General features: G+C 41.0%; 1 protein-coding gene across 4 annotated transcripts in view; it reads right to left on the bottom strand.

Annotated features, from left to right (window-relative positions):
• SLC10A7 (solute carrier family 10 member 7) overlaps positions 1 to 25978 on the bottom strand; it is a 185449-nt gene that overhangs the window by 111068 nt on the left and 48403 nt on the right. For all 4 annotated transcript variants that reach the window (XM_067551942.1, XM_067551944.1, XM_067551943.1 and 1 more), the window contains exon 5: positions 22008 to 22046. In XM_067551942.1, the coding sequence (XP_067408043.1) occupies positions 22008 to 22046 (39 nt within the window). The remainder of the gene's footprint in view (positions 1 to 22007; positions 22047 to 25978) is intronic.

Here is a 25978-nt window from a genome sequence, read left to right as displayed (position 1 = left end):
ACGATTGGAGCACTGTCATGGATGGGTATAAACTGTTCAAGAAGGACAGGCAGGGGCGAAAGGGGGGAGGAGTTGCACTGTATGTAAGAGAGCACTATGACTGCTCTGAGCTCCAGTATGAAACTGGAGATAAGTCAGTTGAGTGTCTCTGGGTTAAGCTTAGAAGCAAGAACAATAAGTGTGATGTCGTGGTGGGTGTCTGTTACAGACCACCAGACCAGGAGGATGAGGTAGATGAGGCTTTCTTTACTCAACTAGGGAAAGTTTCCAGTTCACAGGACCTGATTCTCATGGGGGACTTCAATCATGCTGACATCTGCTGGAAGAGCAATACAACAGAGCACAAACAATCCAGGAAGTTTTTGGAGAGTGTCGCTGACAATTTCCTGGTGCAAGTGCTGGAGCAACCAACTAGAGGCCGTGCTTCTCTTGACCTGCTGCTCACAAACAGGGAAGATTTGGTAGGGGAAATAGAAGTGGGTGGCAACCTAGGCAGCAGGGACCATGAGATGGTCGAGTTCAGGATCCTGACAAAAGGAAGAAAGGAGAACAGCAGGATATGGACCATGGACTTCAGAAAAGCGGACTTTGACTCCCTCAGGGAACTGATGGTCAGGATTCCCTGGGAGGCTAATATGAGGGGGAAAGGAACCCAAGAGAGCTGGCTGTATTTTAAAGAGACCTTATTGAGGGCACAGGAGCAAACCATCCCGATGTGCAGAAAGAATAGCAAATATGATAGGTGTCCAGCTTGGCTTAACAAAGATGTCCTTGGCGAACTTAAACGCAAAAAAGAAGCTTACAAGAAGTGGAAGCTTGGTCAGATGACTAGGGAGGATTATAAAAACACTGCTCGAACATGCAGGAATGAAATCAGGAAGGCCAAAGCGCAATTGGAGTTGCAACTAGCACGGGACGTGAAGGGGAACAAAAAGGGTTTTCTACAGGCATGTTGCCAACAAGAGGAAGATTCGGGAAAGTGTAGGCCCCTTAGAGAATGAGGGAGGCGACCTAGTGACGGAGGATGTGGAGAAAGCTGAGGTACTCAATGCTTTTTTTGCCTCTGTCTTCACAGACAAGATCAGCTCCCAGACTGCTGTACTGGGTGGCACAGAATGGGAAGGAGGCGAACATCCCGCAGTGCTGAAGGAACGGGTCCAAGACTATTTAGAGGGCTTAGACATACACAAGTCCATGGGGCCGGATGCAATGCACCCGAGGGTGCTGAGGGAATTGGCTGAGGTGATTTAGAGCCATTGGCTATTATCTCTGAAAGCTCGTGGCAACAGGGGGAGGTCCCTGAGGACTGGAAAAAAGCAAATATAGTGCCCATCTTCAAAAAAAGGGAGGAAAGAGGATACAGGGAATTACAGACCGGTCAGCCTCACCTCAATCCCTGGAAAAATCATGGAGCAGGTCCTTAAGGAATCCATTTTAAGGCACTTGGAAGAGAGGAAGGTGATCAGGAACAGTCAACACGGATTCACCAAGGGAAAGTCATGCCTGACGAACCTGATTTCTTTCTATGATGAGGTGACTGGCTCTGTGGATGTAGGGAAGGCGGTGGATGTGATATACCTTGACTTTAGCAAAGCTTTTGATACTGTCTCTCACAGTATTCTTATCAGCAAGTTAAAGAAGTATTGGTTGGATGAATGGACTATAAAATGGATAGAGAACTGGCTAGAGCATAGGGCTCAACGAGTAGTGATCAATGGCTCCATGTCTAGCTGGCAACCGGTCACAAGCGGAGTTCCCCAGGGGTTGGTCCTGGGGCCGGTTTTGTTCAACATCTTTATTAATGATCTGGAGGGTGGGGTAGATTGCACCCTCAGCAAGTTTGCGGACGACACTAAGCTGGGGGAGTGGTAGATACCCTGCAAGGTAGGGATAGGATACAGAGTGACCTAAACAAACTGGAGGATTGGGCCAAAAGAAATCTCATGAGGTTCAACAAAGATAAGTGAAGAGTCCTCCACTTAGGAAGGAAGAATCCCATGCACAGCTATAGACTGGGGACCGACGAGCTGGGCAGCAGCTCTGCAGAAAAGGACCTGGGGGTAACAGTGGATAAAAAGCTGGATATGAGTCAGCAGTGTGCCCTGGTTGTCAAGAAGGCTAATAGAATATTGGGCTGCATTAGGAGGGGCATTGCCAGCAGGTCACAGGAAGTGATTATTCCCCTCTATTCGGCATTGGTGAGGCCGCATTTAGAATATTGTGTCCAGTTTTGGGCCCCCCACTACAAAAAGGATGTGGACAAGTTGGAGAGAGTCCAGCGGAGGGCAACAAAAATGATTAGGGGGCTGGAGCACAGGACTTATGAGGAGAGGCTGAGGGAACTGGGCTTGTTTAGTCTGCAAAAGAGAAGAGTGAGGGGGATTTGATAGCGGCCTTTAACTACCTGAAAGAGGGTTCCAGGGAGGATGGGGCTAGGCTGTTCTCGGTGGTGGCAGATGACAGAACAAGGAGCAACGGTCTCAAGTTGCAGGGGGAGGTCTAGGTTGGACATTAGGAAAAAGTTTTTCACTAGGAGGGTGATGAAGCACTGGAATGGGTTACCTAGGGAGGTGGTGGAATCTCCATCCTTGGAGGTTTTTAAGCTGAGGCTTGACAAAGCCCTGGCTGAGATGATATAGCTGAGGTTAGTCCTGCTTTGAGCAGGGGGTTGGACTAGATGACCTCCTGAGGTCCCTTCCAACTCTAATATTCTATGATTCTATGATTCTAAGTGCACTGCAAGCAGATCAGTGGCATTTTCACTTCAAATTTGTAGAGTCTTTAGTCAATACAGTTAATCTGAATTTCTAACACCTGTTTCAGTCAGCTGAGAAGTGCAATGATGTCTGTAAAATCTTCTTTCATCTTTATACTGTCCATCTAACAAAATGTATACGATGGCAGATAATTATTTTGCTTATAAAAGGATATGAAACTATTCACACATTTTTTGATAATTTCTTGAAAGACATTTTCATATGCTTGAAATTCCATGTAAAACAAGGTTACTTACCAGTAACTGATGTTCTTTGAGATGTGTTGCTTATGTCCATTCCACTATAGGTGTGTGCACGCCTCTGTGAACAGCTACCGGAACTTTTTTACCCTTAGCAGATCCCATAGGGCCAGCTCCAGCGCCCCCTGGAGTCCCGCGCACATGCCGCAGTATATTAGGCACTGCCGGCCCTACGTCCCCTCAGTCCCTTCTTTCCGCCAACTCCGGCAGCGGGGGGTTGTGGAATGGACATGAGCAACACATCTTAAAGAACAAGTAACCTTGTTTTCTTCTTCGAGTGCTTGCTCATGTCCATTCCACTATAGGTGACTAACAAGCAGTACCTTGGAGGTGGGCCGGAGCTAGCGGTGAGCTGCCTGCAGCCTAGCTCTGCTGAAGCCCACATCTTCCCGCGCCCGTTGGACAGAGGCGTGGTGGGACGTGAAGGTATGTACTGCCAATCTGGCAGCTGCTCTGCAGATGCCCTGCCCCGGCACTTCCACTAGGAAGGCTGTAGATGGAGCTTGAGCTCTGTTGAGTGAGCTGTGGTGGCACCCGGAAGCGGCACCTCCACCTGCTCGTAGCCGAACGCGATGCAGGAAGTTATTCACAAGGAAAATGCGCCGGGCGGAGACCGGTGAACCTTTCATCCAGTTGGCTGCTGCGACGAAGAGCTGCATCGCTCTCCGGAACAGCCTCGTACATCTGATGTAGAAGCCAAGGCTCCTCTCACGCCTTCTCTTCTCCTCCAAACCGTGTGGTTCGGGGAAAACACAGGGAGAATATATGTTGGTCACAATGAAACTGGAAAAACACCTTGGGCCAGAAGGCCCAGTGCGGTCTCAACTGAACCTTATCTTATAGACTACAGTATGAGGGGGGAGCTCCGAGGTCAGAGCCCTGATCCTGTATACCTTCCTTGATGGACCGTGGTCCCCCGTCCCCCCTCTGGGAAACCTCTTAGGCCTCCATACAGCCATTGGGGTGACCATTGCCTCTGAGGCCATCTGCCTGGAGCTCTGGCACCTTTCGTTGGTGGTGGCTCCCCCAGGTACTACATCCCCAAAGGGACACTGAGGCTCCATCAAAAGACCATGACTGGGGCTGCCCCAAAGGCTCTCACTGTGCAGTACCATCGCTCCAGAGAGCATCCCCTCAAAGTTGACGACCTTGACTACCAGTTTTGTCATGGATGCTGCGGGCGAAGCAGGCGTACGGACAATTCTCCGGCGAGTTGGGCTGACCCAAATGACATCCCAGTACCGAGTATGACCCGTCCATGCCCAGGGTAGCCAACTGATAATGCCAAGGTAGGACAGGCTGTAAAAGGACAGCAGATTCTCCCAGCACTGGTGGATGGCACTGAAGCCAGGCTTCCCAACCAGCCACAAACTGCACTTCTGAATCCCCACAGAAGCCAGTATACAAACAACACAGCCCCCTTTACTGCATTTCAGCTCCAGGCTCCGAAATCAGCACTAGGTCCAGTAAAGAGACCAGTTATTTAAACTCTATGCTCTTTACTCAAAAGGTTCCCTCTGACCCCAAGGGGTCAGCCACAGCACCAGTTCAATATTAGTTTGGATCTTACCTAAAATATCACACTGCCAGCCAATCCTTTGGTAACTAAAATTAAAGGTTTATTGTAAAAAGAAAGAAATAAACCACAAGAGAAATGTTAAAGGGTCAAAGCAAATCAGATACATACAAATGATTAAAAGTCCATATACATCAGGTTTCTGGAAGAAATGTGGAGTTGCAGGCTTGTACAGTTCCCTCTGGTACACATCCAGTACCTGGATGGGTCTAAGTCCTTTGGTTCAGTTGCACAATGAATTGATCCAGAGGTAGGTATGTGTCTGCAGCTGGACAGGAGCATAGACAAAATGGTTTCTCTGGTTTGATCTTATATACCCTCCGTCTTTGGCCATGCGGCCTGTGAAAACTTACAGGAGCTAAAATGGAGTCCAGAGACACATAGGCCAGTAGTCCAGAGTCACATGGGACAGTCCTGGTGCTTCATCAGGCTTCCTGTGGAATTTCACAGGAACCAAAATGGAGTCCAGAGTCACATGAGCAGGTTCTGGTGACTCATTGGTGATGCTGGCTTCTCCCCCTGGGCCCCTTGCACCTGGGAATGTCTTAATGGGCCATTAAGCAGGCTATTGTTCTTCAGCCATCCTGTCTGAGATGCCACTCAGACAGCACACTTTGAAATACAGATATATCAAATATATCTATAACTTCCATTTCACACCTCACACATGAACATAAGTATTATCATCTTACTTAGCATATTATAACCTTCCTAACAGTACCTGATATGGCATATCTCACATGAATTAATAAGATTTTGACATATTGATGTCAAACAATATAACCAATGCTCTCCCCGGCATCTACCCAGCATAGTCCATACTACCAAAGTCCACCGAGGACTTTGCGCTTTGCATGCATCTTGGCGCTGAGTCAAACTCTGGTGACCGGGCTCTGCCTGGCCTCGGTGCAGGGCGAACTCCTCGGTGCCGAGTCTGTCTCCGGCCACCGAGTTTGGTGCAGCCTCGGCGCGGGGGCAAACTCCTCAGTGCCGAGGTCTCCGGCAACCGGGTTTGGCACTGCCCAGAGAATTCCTCGGTACCGAGACTGTCTCTGGTGACCGGGATCAGTGCCGCATCCTTGTGGGCGAACTCTTCATTGCCAGAGCAGTGGGATGGACTTCCCAGTGCCAGGGGGTTGAGACCAGTGTTGGGTGGGCGACTTTGCCCTCTGCCTTGATGCAGGTCGGTCTGGCAACCGCGGTCTGGCAACCGTGACCTGGGATAACTTTTAGGGGAGCGTTCCTGCTCTACCCTACGAAACCGGTCTGCAGGAGATCTTTCTCCCCATACCGGGGATCTCCTGAGCCATTCAAGAGGTCCCACCGCAGCTTCCCCCGTAACACCAGCCCCTTCTCTCTCATGGAGCTATGGGCAGCAGTGGCGTATGCAAGGCCAACAAGGCTCTTGCCGCCCAATGGCCACCAAAGTCGACTGTGCTGGTAGGTGCCGAGAGGCTCTCCCACTCCCCGAGTCAAGGGAGGCTCCCTGGCTGGAGACGGTGGCTCAGGCAGCAGGTCTCCGTGATCCGACCTCAGTACGGATTGGTGCTCCACCCCGCCTGTGTCGACGGTGCGGGGGAGTATCCACGCTCCGAGCGCTGATTCCGTCCATTCACGGTGCTGAGTCAGGTCGGTGCCAACGGTGCCCTCTGCACCAACAGCACGCTGGGTACCGCAGCGGAGTGGGTTGGCTCAGAGCCGGCTCGGGGGCTCCATGAGCCAGGCTTTCAGGCAGATTTTCTGGAGGTCTGAAAGCCCTACCAATCCGTTCTTCTCCTTACGAAGGGCTTTCACCCCCACGCTTCAGGCAGTGAGGATCACTTAGCGGGAAAGTCTTCCCGCTGGAAGCACACGGCTTGAAGCCATAAGACCAGATCATACCTAGCTCCCAGTAAAGTCTCAGCTAGACTATCTCAAAGTCTCTAACTACCACTACAACAGTTATTAATCTAACTAACTAACTAATACAAAAAAATCATTGCTTAGAGTTCAAAACACAGGGAATTAAGCTCTTCCAATGCAAGCGCAGGCAGTTTCAGTAACCGTCATGGGTGGAAAGAAGGAACTGAGAGGGCGTAGGGCCGGCAGAGCCTCATATACTGCGGGATATGAGCGGGACTCCAGGGGGCACTGGAGCTGGCCCTACGGGATCTGCTAAGAGGAAAAAATTCCAGTAACCATGCATGGAACTGTGCACACACCTATAGTGGAATGGACATGAGCAAGCACTCGAAGAAGAAATGAAAGTTTTTGTTTTGTTTTGTTTTTTTAATTCGGGCTCTCATTATTAATGCTATCTAATCCTATGTAATATATTTTCCTTTCAAAAAGTTAACATTAATTTTACATATAGTAGCAAAAATGATGCAAAAACTACAGTGCAATTAATTAGTAAGGCCAGACAGAGTGTGCATTAATGGACCATTAGTGAATAGCCTCCTGCCTCCCAATGCATCTGAGGCAAACGGGCAGAATCACTTTCACCAACCAATAAGTGCACCAATAGTTCATTAGAGCATACTTATTGCTATTGCAATAGGGAACAGATAACAGATATTTAAACAGATATTTTTAAGGTTATGAGGTGGATAATATTAAAACAATCTTTCCCTGATTGGGTTTTGCATGGGTATAAACCAAATACTTCAGTGGTGGAATATCCTTCCCAAGCCTTTTTCACCAAGCCTCCTGCCCTCAACCCATTCAAATCTCTCTGCAAACTCACTTCTGTCATCTCATCTACATAATGCTTGTGTGAAGAACAAGAGGGGTATGGGAAAGGAAAAAAGAAATAGGGAAGAAAAATTAATCTGTCAAGATGTTCAAAAGCTTTACTAAGAAACAGTCATTGTACTTCCTCTCTCCTTCCCCACTTGTTTTATGGCCATGTTGAGTTTAGATTGTACGTTTTTCAGGGCAGGGACCATATCTTTACTTGACTTTGGAATTATCATTTTTTGGTGCTAGAGAAAAAAATGACAATGAAAGGTAAAGCACAAGTGTATTGGTAATTCTAAACGAAATCTCCCGAAAATAGCCCAGTGAAACTCAAAATGTAGGAAAAAAAATCGAGAAAAAAAAGAGAGAAAAGAATCAGTGATACACGAAATAGGAAGAAACAGCATCTTTGCAAAGGTGCATTGATTCTCAACTATAACAAAAGGTTTGAATATGGACTTGCTTTGGACAACAGAATACATTTATTGTTGGGATTATGCAGATTAAAGAAAGCAAGAACGCTATTATGTTTATATGGAACCTTTTCAGAGACATTTTATATTCAAGGTCAAAACACAACAGAGTAAGGCCCCATCCAGCAAAATAAGCACATGCTTAACTTTAAGCATGTAAACAACCCCATTGACTTCAATGGGACTACTCATAAGTGATTTGCTGGTTCAAGACCTAAACCGGGGGTACCCAAGCTACGGCCCCGTGGGCTGCATTCGGCTCTCCAACACATTTTGACTGGCTCGCTCCCCCCTCCCAGCCCCGCCTCTCTCCCATGTGGGCCCAGCAGCGCCCTGGCCGTAGCCATGCTGCTCCAGCCCACCATAAGAGCAAGAGGGAGGGAAGTGGCCCTGGCAGCTGAAAGTTTGGGGACCCCTGACCTAAACTAGTGCCCACTGATCGCATAGGCTGAAGCCTCAAGGAAGTGACTTCACAAGAGCATTTACTGTGAAGTTCGCCTAGTATCCTGAAAAAGAAGATACTTTGTGAGAAAACAAAAAATTATATCAAGTACAATTTCTAAATTACCCTAACCTAAACACAGAAATGCTTTTTTTAGGCTTTCATATATTTTCTTTCATCTTTCTTTTTATTCATAGATACATTTATCATCTTTATTGAAAGAATGGGAGAATATAATAAAGTAGTAGAGTAGTGCTTTGTAATAAATTATTGAGCCTATCAGAGCTCAGGAATTGTAATTTCTGTGTGGTCCTGTTTTGCATGAAATATTCAATTTTTCTTAGGTTCATAGATTTTAAGGCCAGAAGGGACCATTGTGATCATCTAATCTGACCTTCTGAGTAACACAGGGTATAAAATTTCACCCAGTAGTTCCTGCATCAAGCCCTTATCTTGTGGTTGAGATAGAGCATATAAAACATGATAACTATAGCTAGGAAAGCCTCCAGATTGCTAAATGTACTGACTTCTAATGGCATGTCTACACTGGAATAAAAGACCTTCAGCATGGCAATGGCTGGCTGGGGTCAGCTGCATCGGGCTCAGCCTGCAGGGCTAAAAATTACTGTGTAGATGTTCGGGCTCAGGCTCCAGCACTCTCCACCCTCCAGGAGTCCCAGAGCTCAGGCTCCAACCATGGCCTGAACATCTATACAGCAATTTTACAGCCCCACAACCCAAGTCAGCTGACCCAGGCCAGCCACAGATGTTTAATTGCTGCAAAGACATATCCTAAGAGTATACTTTTTATGAATTTATAAATTTCCAATTAAATACCTGCTCCAGGCCCTCACCACAATAGTGTTGAAAGATCACTTTTCATAATAATCATAGAATCATTAACAAAGACATTCTCTCCTCTCCCTCACAATAACGGATACCCAGGATGGTATTTGCTCCCAAATGTGAGCCATGGCGGTTGAAAGTTATAGGTGGTTTTGACATTGTGAAAAAACCTTTTTTTTGTGGGGAAGGGGGAAGAATGGAGGCTCTTAGCACCCATACAAGTACATGCCCTTCAAAAAAAATTAGTAAACTTTTGTACACTAAAGCTATAATCACCTTTTCATCATGCTTTCCTAAGATTGACTTTTTAAAAGGTCAGCAATAATAGGTAATATGAATTTCCAAAAGACATGCCAGTTCCCTGACAACCCTCTCTTGACTGCCAGTTTGGTTAAGGACTTTGGGGAAGCTTCTGATTTAACTTCCAGTGTTTCCATAAAGACAAACATTTGTCACCTTGACAGCAAGGTGAAAGGTTTGGAGCTAGCATGTTTATAGAACAGTGGCGTCCTTTTTCCTTCTATCCTTAGGGACCTCTGATTTTTGAACAGGCATTAGCAGAGCAGATAAGGATGAACCCCCCCCCAAAAAAACTGAACTGGACTTAGACAACACAAGCATGGCTCTAAATAGTTCCGGGGCAACATCAAAAAGACTTAAAGCATATCTGATTTTTCTCCCCCAAAGATTCAACTTAAAGTAATGGAAGTTTAGCATAGCATCTAATACTATATTATTTATATCAGCAAGATTGTTTGTAAGGGCCTGTAATGACACATGTATGTGTTTTATATAAACCTCTAATTTCTGAATTCATCCACCACTGTCTGTGGAACCCAACATCTGTGGCAGATGTAGAATATAGGCAAGCAAATTCACAACCTCCATTATGGGTCAGTGCAGTCAACTCCACAAAATACAAATCTGTCTTTCAACACAAAATCAAAACTGAGGTAAAAAACTAACTCCTTACTACACTAATGCTAAGCCCAGGATTTCAAAAATCAAAACCAAAAATATTTAAAAATTTTCTATTCAAATAGAAATAGGGGGGCTTGGGGATTTCTCCATTTCCTCCCCCCAACCCTTTCCATAAAAGGAGGGAAAGACGAGGGGGGGAAAGGGGAAAAAAGAGGTGGGAAACCAAAATATCAATTTTTTTTCATTTTGATTTGAATCTAAACAATTTTTCATACAGATTCTGAATGAAAATTTTCTTTTCATTTTTTAAAATGAAAACAAAATATCCATAATTAATTAATTAATTTAATGTTGGAAAAAATGTTTCTCAATTTTTTTTTTTTCCAGAAAATACTCATCCTCTTTTGTCCAGCCATAGCTGTAACTTAACTTTTATACCACACACACAGCCCTACTGGAATGCACCTCTGCTTGAAGCACTAAAGAAAATTTCAGAAAGGGCAGAACAAAGAACAAATTATCCCTTAGACCTTTTTGTCGCCTTTCTTGTCCTTCCATCTAAACAGCCTCATGGTGCAAAGATCTAATAAAATCAAATATTCTTTTTTCCTAAACCCATCTGTATGTAAGCAACAAAGCAATGATTATTTTCAAGATTCTATATAATTCCCAATCCTCTACCTCCCACCCCCTCCTCGAACAAGTAGCTAATCTATAAACCCTGCTATAAACACCACAGTAGACACATTCACACCTTCACTTTCGAGGCACTTTTGGAAGTAAAGTAAGACATCTTTCTGATTAAAGCTTTAACCAAGATACTCCTAAAGGCAGAATTACCACTGGATTTCTCTTAGTGATGGACCTTTACATTGACGCTGCAGTAAAATCCCCTCCATTTTTTGGTTCTTACATATGTATTTTAAATTCTGCCAAACAACTTATTTTTTGTGTTTAATAATAAGCCTGATCAAAATTTGTGAGCCTAAATTATCATCCTGTTTGAAATAAAGTGTCCATCTATTTTCCTGAATAATCATTAAAAACCCACGCTGCTGATCTGTAGTGGGTATCTGATATATCAGATTGTTGTGAACTGTATGCAAATTCCTTCTTAGTTTGTTTCCGCAAAACCTGACCAATAACAAGCTTTAAAATAAACCAAAAATACCCTGAAATTAAATTTGAAGAAATTAAATAAAAATTGTTCCTTTGATAAAAAATGTTGCTACTTTCACAGTAAAAGGGGCAGTATGCTGCTTGAGAAAATTTTGAAAAATGCAGTGCAAATATGTTCAAGCTGATGAATTTTTCAATTTATGACAAAAGTAATCTTTATATTACAAACTGATTTTAAACCGAATTTGTATGTACATACTAATATGATTTGCATGCTAATCCAGTAAATTTCTTGGTAATATAATAATATTAACACATCTATGTCTCCCCCTCCAGATGTTCTCAAGACAACAGCTACCATGAGTACATAACCTCATGCCTTTATTGTTTAGTAAAGTCTGGAAATCAAGCTTTCCATATCATCTCTCTAAAACCTATTTTCACAACAGATCTTTATTTTGTTCAAAACCACAGAGTTTTGGCTGTACCATAGTCAATCCTAAAATAGCTTTTAGTTACTGTTTCTTCACCACACTTCTAACTTCTCCTTATACCACCTGGTATGTGATCAGAGGGAATACACCAACTTTTTAATTTTAACATACTGTAAATGTTCAATTCTATTTGCTGCCCTATCCCTTCTTTTTATTCTACAATTTATAGATGTTCATCAGATTGGAAAATTAAACCAGGATGATCTGTCAATTAGAGCAATATCCTGGCAACAGCCACATTGAAGTCTGCCTGTGAAATTTCTCCCGTAACTTTCTTGTAATTTCTCCCGTAATTTCTCCTGATTTTGTTAACTCAAGCAATACTATTGCAGTTATTCTCTGCTATGGGGTTTCACTGAGAACTTGATATTCAGAAGGCCAGAAAATAGGAGGGAAAAAATCAAATTTCCTAGGTCAAGAAATAAATGTTGGAGCAAATGTCCCCAAAGTACTTGTCACAAGCTAGAGGGTTTCTTGCTAATTTTCAATAGTCCGACAAGTATCTAACTCAGGTGGGCCCAGTAAATCAACATGTCTACCAGTGACCTAAATGCAAATCTTCTTAGGTTATGACAGAGCGAAGATCCTGGGTGAAGTCATAGTGGCAGGAAGGAAGTGCCATTTGGTAGAAGCTGCCAGCCCTTTTAATTTGGCCTGCTGGGCCCTGATTGTCTGCCACATGCTCCCAGCCCTTCTAGCCACGGGAGAACCAAGTCACTGGTTCCATCACTGGTTGGCCCTGGAAGGCCTTAATAGGCAATCCCAGATGTCCAAAAGTTACTGCCCTTCTTTTCTTAAAAGGTGCTTCCTCAGGTCAGCTGGCCAGAGCACCAGGGTCTCCAGCGATGGGCAAAGAATGCCTGGTATACCCCATCACGGTACCACACAAAGAAAAAGCACTAGAAGGGGTTACTGACCAAAAGATATACGGACAGAATCCTGACTACAATTAACACACTTACCTACTGCATGAGAGAAATGGGGCAACACAAATGGAAATATCTTGAAAGACTTTATATATATAAAAAAAAAAAGATGATTGAGTAGCTTTGCACTGCAAAGACAACATGAAGAGAGTCATGCCATGGTCTTTTCCCCACCATCATTAACAAAACTGTTTAAGAGGAACTGGCAACTCAAGCCACATAAAATGAAGACAGATGAATGAAGTCATTGACAAGTATAAAAATCTAAGAGGAAAACTAAAAACCCAATAGGACTAGTCTAGGATCTACTTTATTTATAAATATTTGACTGTGGAGAACTCGAACAACTTTCAAGTAGATTAAAAATAGATAAAATCCATAAAAGTAATTATTGAAAAGCAAAGCTTTATTTTAAATAGCCTTATTATTAAAATGTTAGACAGAAAGAAGATTCAGATGATAAATGAAATATAAACTCTCCTTGTGCCAACAATCAGCCAGTTTATTTTCTTGTAAGGAAAAGTGGGTCTTCAAGAGGGACTCAAATGCAGAGAGAGGTGACCTTGTGAACCAGCTCAGGATGTGCACAGTGGAAGAAAACAGACATTTCTAGGATGATACGGATGCCAGGCAGTCAAGGTTGGTTTCATTGGTGGAGTGGTGACAGTGGGGCAGGGGTGACAAGACAAGAGGCAAAGACAGGTAAAACTGGGAGGGGCAGAATCCTGCAGGGCCTTAACAGAAGAGAAAATAAACTTGAATTTGATTCAGTGAAGGGTTGACAAAATGCTTGACGTGATCAGCTCAACAGGCAAGCAGGAACATCTAAAATATTTTAAAAGCAACTATTTGCATGGACTAGAGGGGGGAGCATGGGTGTCAGGGAAGCCAGAGAGAGGAAATTATAAAGTCAAGGTGGGAAAACATGAGGGACTGAATAGTAGTTTTAGCTGTAAGAACAGAAAGAAATGCACAGATCCTACAAGGTTTTGGAATGGTAACGTCTGAATGCAAGCTGGATGTGGGCAGCAAGAGAGGAAAAAGAGGCAGATGATCTAAAAGGTCATGGGCTTAGTGTGACAGGAAGAATGATGGCATTATTACTAGTGAGAGAAAATTAAGAGGTGTGGAGAGCGCTTTTGTTGCTTGGGAGGACTTTCTTACATCAGTCACAGTTGCATATGCAGTGATCCTCTTCTTGGCTACAGAGTGCCTGATTCACAGATTGTCCCTGGAAGTTATTCTGCCCTTGATTGCACTTATAGAGACGATCGAAGTCAGAGACAGAAAAGACCTACTTGGACATCTCCATGACCATGTAGGCTTGTTTCTGCAGTACTCCTCTAGTATTTTGTCCAGTCTTGTTTTAAAAGTTCCATGTGTGGAGTCTTCCAGAGTTTCACAAGGGAGACTATTCTACAGCACAGTCTAATGCAATTTAATGCCTGGGAGCTTTTCCTGATATTCAGTCTAAATTTCCCCTTTATTAATTCCATCCCCTTGCTTCTAGTTAAAAGTGAACCAGCCTATATAAATCCTCCCCATTGTCATTACACTCAAATATTTGCAGGCCATTATGTCTCCCACATACTCCTCATTCAGCCAACTACACAAAAATAGCACCTTCCATCTGTCCTCATAAATTGATCCTTCCAACTCTCCCCCCCAACCCCCGCAAACTATTTTCATTGCTCTTCTTTGAACTATTTGTCGATATCTTTCTAATAATGAGGTGCTAAGAAATTAACACAATATGTCAGCTGTTATTGAACCAGTGCTTTACAGACAGGAACGATCTCCATTCTGATATGAAATATGATGCTTCTACATATCCAGCAAAAAAAAGATTGCCTGCATTTTGGCTCTGTCACATTGTAAATTCACATCTAATTTGCAGTCTGCCATTATGCCTGCTAAATCTCTTTCAACATTACTGGCTTTGCAGGTTTCTCCTGCACAATATGTTTTAGGGGTTTTTTCCTCCAAAAATGTATCAGACTGTATTTTTCAAAATTAAATCTCACTTGGTTGTTTTCATTCTTTGTCTATACCTCCTTATAGATCCCTTTATATTATTTCTCTGGACTCATTAATGTTTGCAGCTCCTCCCAATTTAGAATCATCTGCAAATTTCATTAATGTGTGGCTTTACTCCCTCTTCTGGATTATTAGCAACAATGAATATTACTAGACCTAATACTAGTCACTGACATAGGCTGCTAAAAACTTTCCCAAAACTCAGTTATGGCCTTTCAGTCAGTTTTTACTGCATGTGAAAGTGTTCTTATCCAAGCCAAATGGAAGTAATTTTGAGCATAAGGTTTAATAAGATACCATACCCATGTTTCATTAAAATCCAAATATACATCACCCAACTTCTCTTGATCCACTAATTCTGTCAAGTATTAAAACACAAAAATCAGTCTCAGATGTGGTTAGTTTGTTTTTTTAATAAACCCAGGTTATTTATTGTTAATGGTTTCATTTTTCATTAGTCAATTGATGTTCAGTGTATTTTCCTTTTGCTATTGCTTTACTTTAAAAAAAATTACAAGGAATAGAAGTTGGATTTATAAGACAGTAATTGCCAGAACCACTCTCCTCTCAATTTCTGTCTTCCTTTCTGTCTGTCTGTTTCTTTCTTGAAGATAAACAGTACATTTGTACAACCCTAAAAACAATGTCATTATTACTCAGCGAGAGGTTTGGGCACAATGCAGCACCTCACCACACAGCTAGAACTGGAATCAGAGATGCACACCCGCTTTTCCTCAGTCTGCAATGGCTGCTTCTCCTCCTTCTCCCATTTCCACTAGGAGTAATGGGGTACGTGAATTAGCATCATTCACAGCCTCTTGCAGCAATGTGAGCATCCTGTTTTCATTTTTGACTGTTTTATAACTGATGCCCATTCTTGCCTATTCCCCTAATGTAAGTGCAGAGTTAATTATAAGTAAAAATACATAATAAATAGAACTAATCCTCTGCATATATATTTTTAATCTGAGAATTTCAAAGCACTGGATGATGTCGACATTCCATTGCGCTTTTAGCTCAATCCACCAAAAATCAAACAAGAGCAATCATGGTAAAAGAGGATTGAACGCTATTTCCAGGATACAGAAAAGTTACAGTGAGACAACTTAAATGGCTCGCAAGCAAATTTAACTTCCGTGGAATCCAAACCTTGTGTGCCTTATACATAATATGTGGTCCAAGGATTCTCCACTGCAGAGACCTGGCCTCGGCTCCCTAATGAAAAAAACAACAAACCCACCTTCTGAGGTTGAGGCGGCTTCCCAAGTGGCTGATTAACAGGAAGAGCTTCCTGAGGGTTCTGTGAGCTGCAGGAATCAAATTCAGAACACAGTCCAGCAGCATCATTGTGCTGCTTCACAGAGAAAAAAGAGCCGACTTCTGAGAATGCAGTGGCACACTATAAAGCAGCAGCAGCAGCTATACTTTGAAATTAACAAGTATGAATCTAGAATTCAGCACCTGTAGTGAACAGGCTTTCTGGCAAGTTCTTCTTGCAAGCAGCTAGGAAAAAAGCAAGTCCCAAAAGACTTGTGTTCCCCTTTTACACTGCATGAAGTTACAATAAGGGAAACAAGTATACAAACAAGTATTTTTCCGTTTTCTGGACATTTTTTAAAATGTAAAAAAAAAATTCAAATAAAAGAAAATACACACACCATCTGCTAAAACGTAATAAAATAAATTAATTCAGTCAATTGGTTAGTTCCACACTGCTGGATTTCTTTAAATAGTAATGAAATCATTGCTAAAAAAATCCATCATTATTAAAATAAAAAAAAGTTGGCTCAGCCTACCAAAATTTAATTTGTTAGTTGCTGGTCATCCCCGTAATTAAATCTATGTCACAAATTTGCAAGAAAAATGGACACTATGACTAATGCATTTACTTGCTGCACAAGTCCTGTCAAGCTGTGTAAAGCATTATGCTGCTAAAACTGAGTAGATAAGAATTCCATACATTTTTATTAACTAACAAAGATTATTGTGGGTGTAGGAGGCTACATTTTTACATACACTTCCAATTAAAATCTGAATTTAAAATACAATTATAAAAAATAGTGGCCTTGATTTGACCAGCTAAATTGCTGCCCTAAAAATAAAATAATGTGGGTGTTCATATTCAAGCAAGAAGAACAAATTCTGTTCACTTAAACAAAGATGGTTAAGTCCTGGGCCTTTTACCCATACTTGATTTATGTGAGGAAGATTTTTGCACTGATGGAGCATCAGTAGGGGTAGGGGCTATTCTTCACTCTGACATACTTCACCCAGGACACATGCCCTCATTTTCCCATAAGCTGCAATATAGAAATAGTTCAGTATAGGCTAGTCCAAGACAGAGTCGTAGGAGTTTCAACTAAGACTTTCATTTTTAGGTGGCCATTTCACTCGTTTATTCAGGGATCTGAAGGCTCCAGATCAGAGCCCTCAAGTTCCTTTATATTCCTAATTTTATGTCTCCTACTGCCAAGGATTCAGGATTCAGCCACAATTCTTTGGTCCAAGAGAATATATGACTGGTCCTTTGAAGCCTCTCATCGGTCCCAAAAAGGGATCACCACTGAGTGACGCAAGACAGTCCCTCACTTCAAGTGCTGAACACTACCCCCTACACAGCTTTCCAACCCATTGGCTCAAGAGGAAGGGAGTAGAAGAGGAAGAAGGGAATGACTAACCAACCTGGGTTCTACTGTGGCAGTGCAGAGTATTGTATGAAGCCACTCTCTCCACTAATATTTAAGTATCCTCTCCCTTTCACACATATATGGCATTACACTGTGACTGAAAAACAGAGAACCAAATTCAGCTCTGATCTGAGCAGGTGCATCTCCACTGAAGTCAATGAAATTGCCTCTGCACAAGCTCTGGATGTAGCTCTGGCCCAGGTTCTGGAGACAATTTTAAAGCCAAGAAGGAATATGGCTGTCCTCTGCTGATGCTTCAAGATAAACAAATCTGAATAATCACCTGTATGGCAAGAGGGCAGAATACTGGAGGAACATAAAATAGGACACAATCTCCTGTGGTACGAACTCCCAAATCAGTTATTAGCAGTCACATTACAAGTTCCAAATCTACCAAGCTTCTTTATGTACTGGGTGCCACAGCTAACCCAGAGAGATTCATTATGATCACACAAATGTGTTCCATCAAACTTCTAACAAATCTCAGCCAGAGTTATCAGATGTGGTACACAGCTTTGCCATTTATTGGTGTATTCCAGTAGGCACAACTGAAAATAACTAACTAACTAGGTGCAACAAATCCAGTCAGCCAAATCTATATGTATGATTTTTGTCATCCAGATTTAAACCGAGTTCTTTAGGTAAGCCTAGAGTACTTCAGTTCATTTTAAAAAAATACTAGAAAAGCAATTTCTAATCACATGTGGTGATCTGGTTTCAGCAGTTAATAATTATTAATGACACAACCTTCAGAAATGTAACAGAGGTGCTTATGTATCATGCTGAGGGGCTCAGTATAAGAACCTAGATAGATGTTTGAACTTTTAGACTATTTCCACTGTAAATCACCAACTTCTTTAGTTCAAAAAGTGTGCTTTTCTTTTAGATGTTGGAGCAATAAGCAGCAATGCTGTTGAACTCAACGGCAAAGCTATTGCAATACATTTGCATACTTTATAGTAGCAACCACTCTGATAACCAACCACTCTGTATTACTAAAATGCTATCAGATTTTATTAAAACCCTATCAAGGGGGAAAACTCGAATCACTTATTATGCTCCACAATTATTGCAAACCAAACTGTTAAAATGAGAGGAGGAGATAATGATATTAACTTCCTAACTTAAAGCAATCCTCTGTGGCATGATTCTAAAATATTCTCATGGTCTGAAATTTATGTAAATTGAATTCATCTATCATTAGTTATTACCAGTCTAGCTACATAAAAAAAAACAGTTTTCTGTAACAATTAGTTCTTTAAAACACTGTTTTAATTAGACCTGGGACATTATTAAACTAGCTATGAATATGTACAGTATCATTTTGCACATCCTGCTGCATGTAAATCTACAGGACTTTTTTGTTGGGGGGGGAGAGGAGGGAGGAAAGAAGTTGGTTCGGGGCACTGTTTTTCAAACTTTCCTCCCCAACAAAAGCATCTGGAGCTACTTGATCTAAGAACATGATGGCCCATCAAAACAGCCTTTCAAATTCTATTATTTGAATACCAAAACCTTGTTATTACGCCTGTAACAGGGGCCCTGCTCCACCCGTCTTCTTCCCCGCAGAAACGGCACACAGTCCTCCCGGTGTGGTCTCAGTGAAGTTTTATTTCAAGTCTTCTTCACCAATATCACCACAGTCCCCCATGCTCCACCTATTTACAGTGCTTGAAAAGGTTTAGGCCCTCTTAGCAGGACCTGAGGGGAACAGATGTCTCCCTACTCTGAGCCCTCTCTGTGACTAGCCCCAACTAACCCTGTTCCTCTCTTCTCGCCTCTCTTGCACTTCTTTCCTGTGCCTCTTTTATCAGTCCTGGGCTGATGGAGCCAATTGAGTTCATTACCCCCAATCAGCTTCTCCTGGGGCACTAATTAGCCAGCCTCTAACTGATCAGAGTGCAGGATCACCTGCTCATTCCCTGCACACACACACGCACACGCACACGCACACACACACACACACACACACACACACACACGTCAGGTCACATTTTAATATTCTAACATCATTAAGTTGAGAACTTTCCTACAAATCAGTACTTTTCACCACACATAGTGTATTTAGGAGAAAAACTTCCCAAAGTTCATGTACAATCCTTTTAGAGGAGTTAGAAGTCCAAGTAGCTACCCAAAAATATCAAAGTAAATCTTTCAAAATGAGAATTCTTCCAGACTTTTACAAGCAGCCTATGTTTAGTCTAATGACTAACTCCACAACGTGCAGCTTGTGGGCAGACTGCTCCACCACACAGAACCCCACTCACTTTGCCAGAGCTACATATGAATACAGCAATCTGCCTGTGTGCTACAAGCTTCAGGATTGGAGCCACAGTGAGCCAAATTCTGACCTTAATTATGCTCTTCCAGATCTTCCCGCTTCATTTTTAACAAGCATATACTGATATGCCTTACAGTATGTAAGTCTGTAAATACATTACTGTATATAGAAAACACATTGTCTGATACATAGCTTTAGTTATCTGTTTATATATCAATATCATGTTTGTACTTTGGAGGCATTTTGAGGTCAAGATTTCCAAAACAGAAGCATAATTCTAGGTATCCAAAGTCCATATTTAGGCACAAAGATAAGTCATCTGATTTTCAAAGGTGCTGAGCATTCAGTAGCTTCCACAGACTTTTTAAAATTAGGCCACTAATATTTACATGCCTAATTACAGATTTTTGAAAATCTCACCCTAAATGTTAGCAGAAAGCATCCATATTATGGATCTGATTACACATTGGTATAAATCAGGAGCAACTCCCCTGAAGGCAATAGGCATTCACCAGTATAAAAAGAAGCAAGATTGGAATCTAGCTACATGTGGCCCCACTTCTGCAAAAATCCTCTTTAATGGGACTAGTCACCTGATTAAAATTAAATATGTATATAAATGCTTACAAGATCACAACCCTTTCAGTTATATTATATGCACTTACTATATGTGACTTATTAATATATCATGCACATACACTCACCCATACACAATCACATTTTCAAACAGTAACAATATATTATACAGAAGTGAGAAATTAGGTAATCACTCATTTAGGGAAATTCAAAAATAATATTAGAAATATTAGAAATTATAATAATAATATTAAAAATTATAAAACTAAGTTCTATACTAGTACATTTGTGTCAATGGGGTAATATGCATGTATATGAGGTCAGAATTTGGTCTCGCTTCTATAACCAACATCTGTTTAAAATGTATTTTTAATTTGAGTGTAGAATTCTTAATATTCTTTTAAAATGTTAAATCAGTCTAATAATGAATTATATTATGGTGTCTTAGGGTCCAATCAAACTTCTAATGATGTCAATAGGCTACAAATGGCTTAAATGAGCTCTCAATTAGGCTCTTTGTGAACTCAAAGTTCTCCACTGCAGAGGAGATGGGAACTGCAGGGAATTTAGGTCTCTAGATAAAGAAAGAGAAATGTGACTATTTAAACGTTACTTTGACAAAAAGATTCCAAAAACCATGGAGCAGAGGTTTTTGTTTGTTTGTTTTTAAAAAGAACAGCATTACTAGATCCCTACTAACCCAAAAGGAGGGGAAACATTTGGAAGTTGACGTTTTAGATTTTAACAGTGGGTACATATACACACTACATATCGTCTTTAGCTAACTCTAAAACACATCCAATTGTAGAAACACTGTACACAACTGCAGATCTCAGCATCACTATCACTCTCTTTGCAGTGTGTTTTTCTATATACATATGGTTATATATATTTACACAGATACACTCTTAAAAAACCTTTTTTACATGTTTGATAAACAAACAGTTTCATCTCTGTAATCCCAATTTCACCTACATATTTTATATTAATAGTTTTGCTTTTCATTCAGTTCACACATCAGATTAGTTCTCTATTTGGTAAGGAGAGATTGGAACTGAAAACACATACTTTTAAGTATTTACATATTTTAGCAAAAACCTAAGTAAAGTAAAATCAATGATTAACTATACAACTCAATCAGGGAATCAATCTCATCAGTTTATATCATAGGATAAAAAAATAACCTATGTATGATACTCTCCACTGTGTCTCTTTCAACAACACATCAATACAAAATCTCTCTCCTTTCTTCATAAATACATTTATTTATTAGAAAAACAAATTTGCTTGGCCTTCTTTTCAGTTAGTTTTCTGACATTTTAGAGACCAATATGCCCACAAATATTGCTTTGTTTTTTAAAAGGAACAGCTTGTTTGATTGTTTCCTTGTTTCTAGTTATTTCAGTCTGATCCTCAGGGACACAAAGTAGAGTAGCTTTGCTGACAGTAAAATATGCTAAACAAATGACATGTCACTGAGTAAATTAGCATCTCCTTTCTGACCAGCCAGGTCAGGTTTTCTTTTCAAAGTCTATGGCCCCTTGATAGAACATAATGATTATCTAATAAACTTCCTTAGAAAAAAAATCAATATATTGACACCCATCTCTGAAACGTCTGCCTGCTAATAGATTCTGTTAGCCCATTATGGAGAAAATTAAGATATACTTAAGCATAATTTATTTACATTGATCAAAGATTATTCATTCACTAATTTTCTTCAGAATCTCATTCAATGAAAAGAAACAGCAGTATTTCTAGTTAATTAAAGAAGGGGTGAAAGAAATACTAAAATTATTCAGTTCTTTACCAGTTTAACTAAATGACTAGCTGTACAAATTGTAATATAAAAAATACAAAGTTATAGCACTAGGTGTAACCATTGCATTACTTACCAAAAAACTTCCAAAGGCTGAGTTAAATATAGCAGCTGCCTAGAGAGAGACAAAACAAGAAAATATCACTCAATAAAAATAACCATAGCAAAAGAACAGAATGCTATTCTCCCTCCCAACAAGTCTTCACCCCCTCCAAATACACACTCACCTGATTAAACAAACTTAGCCATTGCTTATAAAAATTGCCAGTGGCCTGTAGCTTATGAGTTCCAGCCTATCAGCTTATAAATAATGAACTGTACAAAGCAAGCAAGCAAACAAGATTGCTGCCGTATCTTATATTTTACACAATTATAATGGGTACCAAAATAATCCCCAACAGTGCCAGGCAATCTCAGTTTCACCAATTTTGCTATAATTCACGGACAAGAATTTTACATTATCGACCTAGTCATTTAAAAAAACCAAAACTCTTAAAGGGACCCAGGAGGAAAAGGAAGCTCTAATTATGTTGGACTAAAACAGACATATTTTAATAGCCCCCCTTACTAATTTTTCAGCACAGTATCTTAATGGGGCAAGCAACCTAAGCAGTTATGAACAATCACTTACTGACAGATGCAGAAGTTTCTATAAAATGAGCAATAAACTGCAAATAGAAATAATGTACTAAAAACAGAATAATACAGTTAACTTTGAGGCCAAAATGTCCAAGCATTACGTACAACTTAAGAGGCTTTGTAAGTAAGAAAACAAACAACTAATAATGACTTTAGAAGCCTTTTTGCTTACCTAAATATCCAGGAAAAATAAGATAGCAATATTAGCTCCTAATCTTAAATCACTGAATTCCATGAAGTTAAAACATAGGTCATGAAAAGCTTCCACAATTACCAAGAAAGGAAAGAAACTCTTGTATAGCATCCAGCCTGATGATAAAAAGCCATGAGACAAGTTATAAGGGACTGGGAAGGGTGGGGCGAGAACCTACCATTAAATGAAGATTCTACAGCAAAGTCAAATTAATCAACATGGACTTTTTCAGCCATAGTAACAAGTGGACACTAGCGACTTTACCAAGTTTGAATAAAGTCCAAATCCAGGCTAAGAGCTGTATCTGAACTTGCCTTCTGCTCCATAAGAGGATGCAATGAGAGTGAATGAGTAATGAGATCTTTGGCTCTAGAGAGCTTAGCTTTCTTATTCAAGTTCATAATTAATTCAAAGCTTTGATAATTTCATTAGATTCCTCCTCTGCTGGCCCTATCAATAAAAGATGGTACTGGACTGCAGCTCCTTGGTGGCCCAAACACAAAAACAAGCGCAGACCGGGAAACCTTTGCTTACTTGCTTGCTAACAGGGACAATGGCATATGGCACTGCACGTTGCACAGGGAGCATCTGAATAGATACAGCTAAATAAAACATTATAGTTGACAGTTGTAAACTACGGCACCACATTTTAACACCTCTTCCTCATCAGCATTTCTCTTTTGAACATAAAAAGGAGGCATAAGTCCAAATGGGTTTTCTTGGCAGAGATCACAGTGAAAGCAAGAATGAGCACTGTTTGTTACTAATTCTTCAACAAGTGTGAATTAAATCACGCTTTTTATCCCACATTTTGAAACTTTGAGATTGGTATTTTCATATGAAGAAATATAGATTACATATGTACAATGCACACGTGTGTGCATACACACATACATCATAACTACTGAATACATTGGGTATCTTTTGTGTATAACCTTTCTAGCTCACTATGATCACTATTAAGAACGAATCAACTTTATCAAATCCCTCCGTATTTCTTGGAAACGTGACATTCTCTGACTGTATGTATTTGATCACGTCAAGCTGGTGAGGCTCAGGGAGCACCTTTTTAATACATTCAGCCTCTGAACCAATGAAGGAGAATCTCATTTCATTTGTTTTTGTTTTTTAAACAAAAAAGCAAACTTCTAACCCTTTTTCTTGCAAAATTAACCTTCAAAACAGACTAATGTCAACTGATTGCCAGATATGAAAGGAAGAAACAGCTGGGCTCTGCTTCTGCACCAGAAGGCTGGGAGGAAACAAAGATCCCCCGCATTTCCCATCACATACACTGAAATGCAACCATCTCACTTTACATAAAATGTGTGTATTTCAAAAAATAATTTCATTAACCCTCCCCAGAATCCATAGACTGGCCCGGCCCTCATTGGTGGGATCATGGTCCAAATAACTGCTCAGCCAAAATGCTAAGGCCCACGAACTGAACCACTCACTCAGGCAACTGCTATCTTGCAGGTGAGCCTGCTATGCCACAGCAGCTAGTGCAAAAGAAACACCCGTCCTGAATCGTCCACTAGGAATCTTTGAATTTTCCTGCTGGGCACTCCCACAATGCATGAGGAGAATGACAGAAGCTGTACTGAGTGGCAGTCCTGCTGCTCACTTTTATGTCCATGAACACCTGCCCTGCCCTGCCCCAGAGCCTGAAGAACTGGTTCTAGGAGAGAATCTTGGAGCCCTATTTCTATCCCCTTCCTGACCAAGCCCCCCGGCCTGAAAAGACGTCCAACCCAAGAACCAAAAGAGGGACTCATTCCATAACTGGCCTCACAAAAAATCACCAAAGACGACTTGCTCTCCATCCAACCAACCACCGCCCAGGCAATGGCTACAACATGATCTGCCTGCAATACTTCTTCCAGCAGTATACCCTCATAGTAGCAGCTGTGATGGCAATCGGAACACCTAAAGACTGGCAAGCCCCCAGAGGAGCCTCCAGAAAGAGATAGGGAGAAGAAAATATGGTAGGGAGAGTTAGGAGTGGAAGGATTGAAGGATTGGGGGTGAGAGGAGAAGAGTATGAAATCCATGCTTGTTCTGTGTTGTTTTTAAAGCTGTATCACCAGGGGAAGGAAATTTTTTGAGGAAGTATCTTGTTAAAATTTTGGCAGCACCTCCCTACACTGGAAATGTTCTGATGCTGTCTTGATTAAAGGTGATCTTTTCAAAAGCACCTAAACGAAGTAGGCGTCCCACTCTCATTGACTTGCAATGGGTGCTGGGCAAGTGCAGTATTCCTGGATGTAAGTTAATATCCGCTTTTCTATGGTAACCACTTTGACCAGGAATCTATTATATAAACATGTAATAGACTCTGCCCCTAGGAGGTCCTGACAGATGCAAAGTATTTAGAAACTGACGATCATTTTTACAGTGATCCAAATGGTGATATGTATTTTTTACTGAAGGATAATAGAGTGGATGTGCAATAGACTATTCCAACACGTACTCATACTACTGTGATCAATTCCTGCAGCAACCCCAGCATTGACAAATAATTTTTTTTTTAAAAAGCACAAAGGTATGCTATTTTCAATTTTGAGACTAGATACCCACGTGTATGAGAGTTTTGAGGATCAGATCCAGTATGAAAATGTCTTAGCTCAACATGATACAAAAATTAAACAAAAGTACATTTCAATTGTTTTAAGGTGTAATTAAATGTAGTTATATACTAAAACCCAGTAGCTTGATACAGATTATATACCATCTACTGATCAGCTATTGACCTACTAGCAAAAAAATGCTGAAACTACTTATTAAATAAAGCATTTGTGTCTGTTTAAAATAAGGAAAAGTTCATGGAATATCAACTGATTGCAAATTCAAATAAAATCTGTCTGAAACAACTACTTCTAATGAATGGAAGTATTCAATGAATAAAGAAGCATGACCTAGCAGCAATCTGCAGATCTATGTTTACTCTCGGCTCTTCTGAACACTTCCTGCGTGACCCCTGAAATTAACCATTTTGTGTCTCAATTTCCCCTCTGTAAAGGGGAAACACCCCCACAGTGTGTTGTCAAAATTAATTCATTGTTTGAAAAGCATTTTAAAATCCTTAGATGGTGCAAATAAAGGTTAGTTTATTAGACACGATATAAATACAACATATTCACTGTCTGCTTCAAATGCGTCTTAGTTGTGATCACATAACTTTTTAACACTATTTGTTAGCAATAGAAAGCTCT

The sequence above is a fragment of the Emydura macquarii genome, unplaced genomic scaffold (genome assembly GCF_026122565.2).
Source record: "Emydura macquarii macquarii isolate MOO-44397 ecotype Brisbane River unplaced genomic scaffold, CSIRO-AGI_Emac_v2 contig_1363, whole genome shotgun sequence".
NCBI lineage: Eukaryota > Metazoa > Chordata > Testudines > Chelidae > Emydura > Emydura macquarii.
This window is presented reverse-complemented; position numbering and strand designations above follow the sequence as displayed.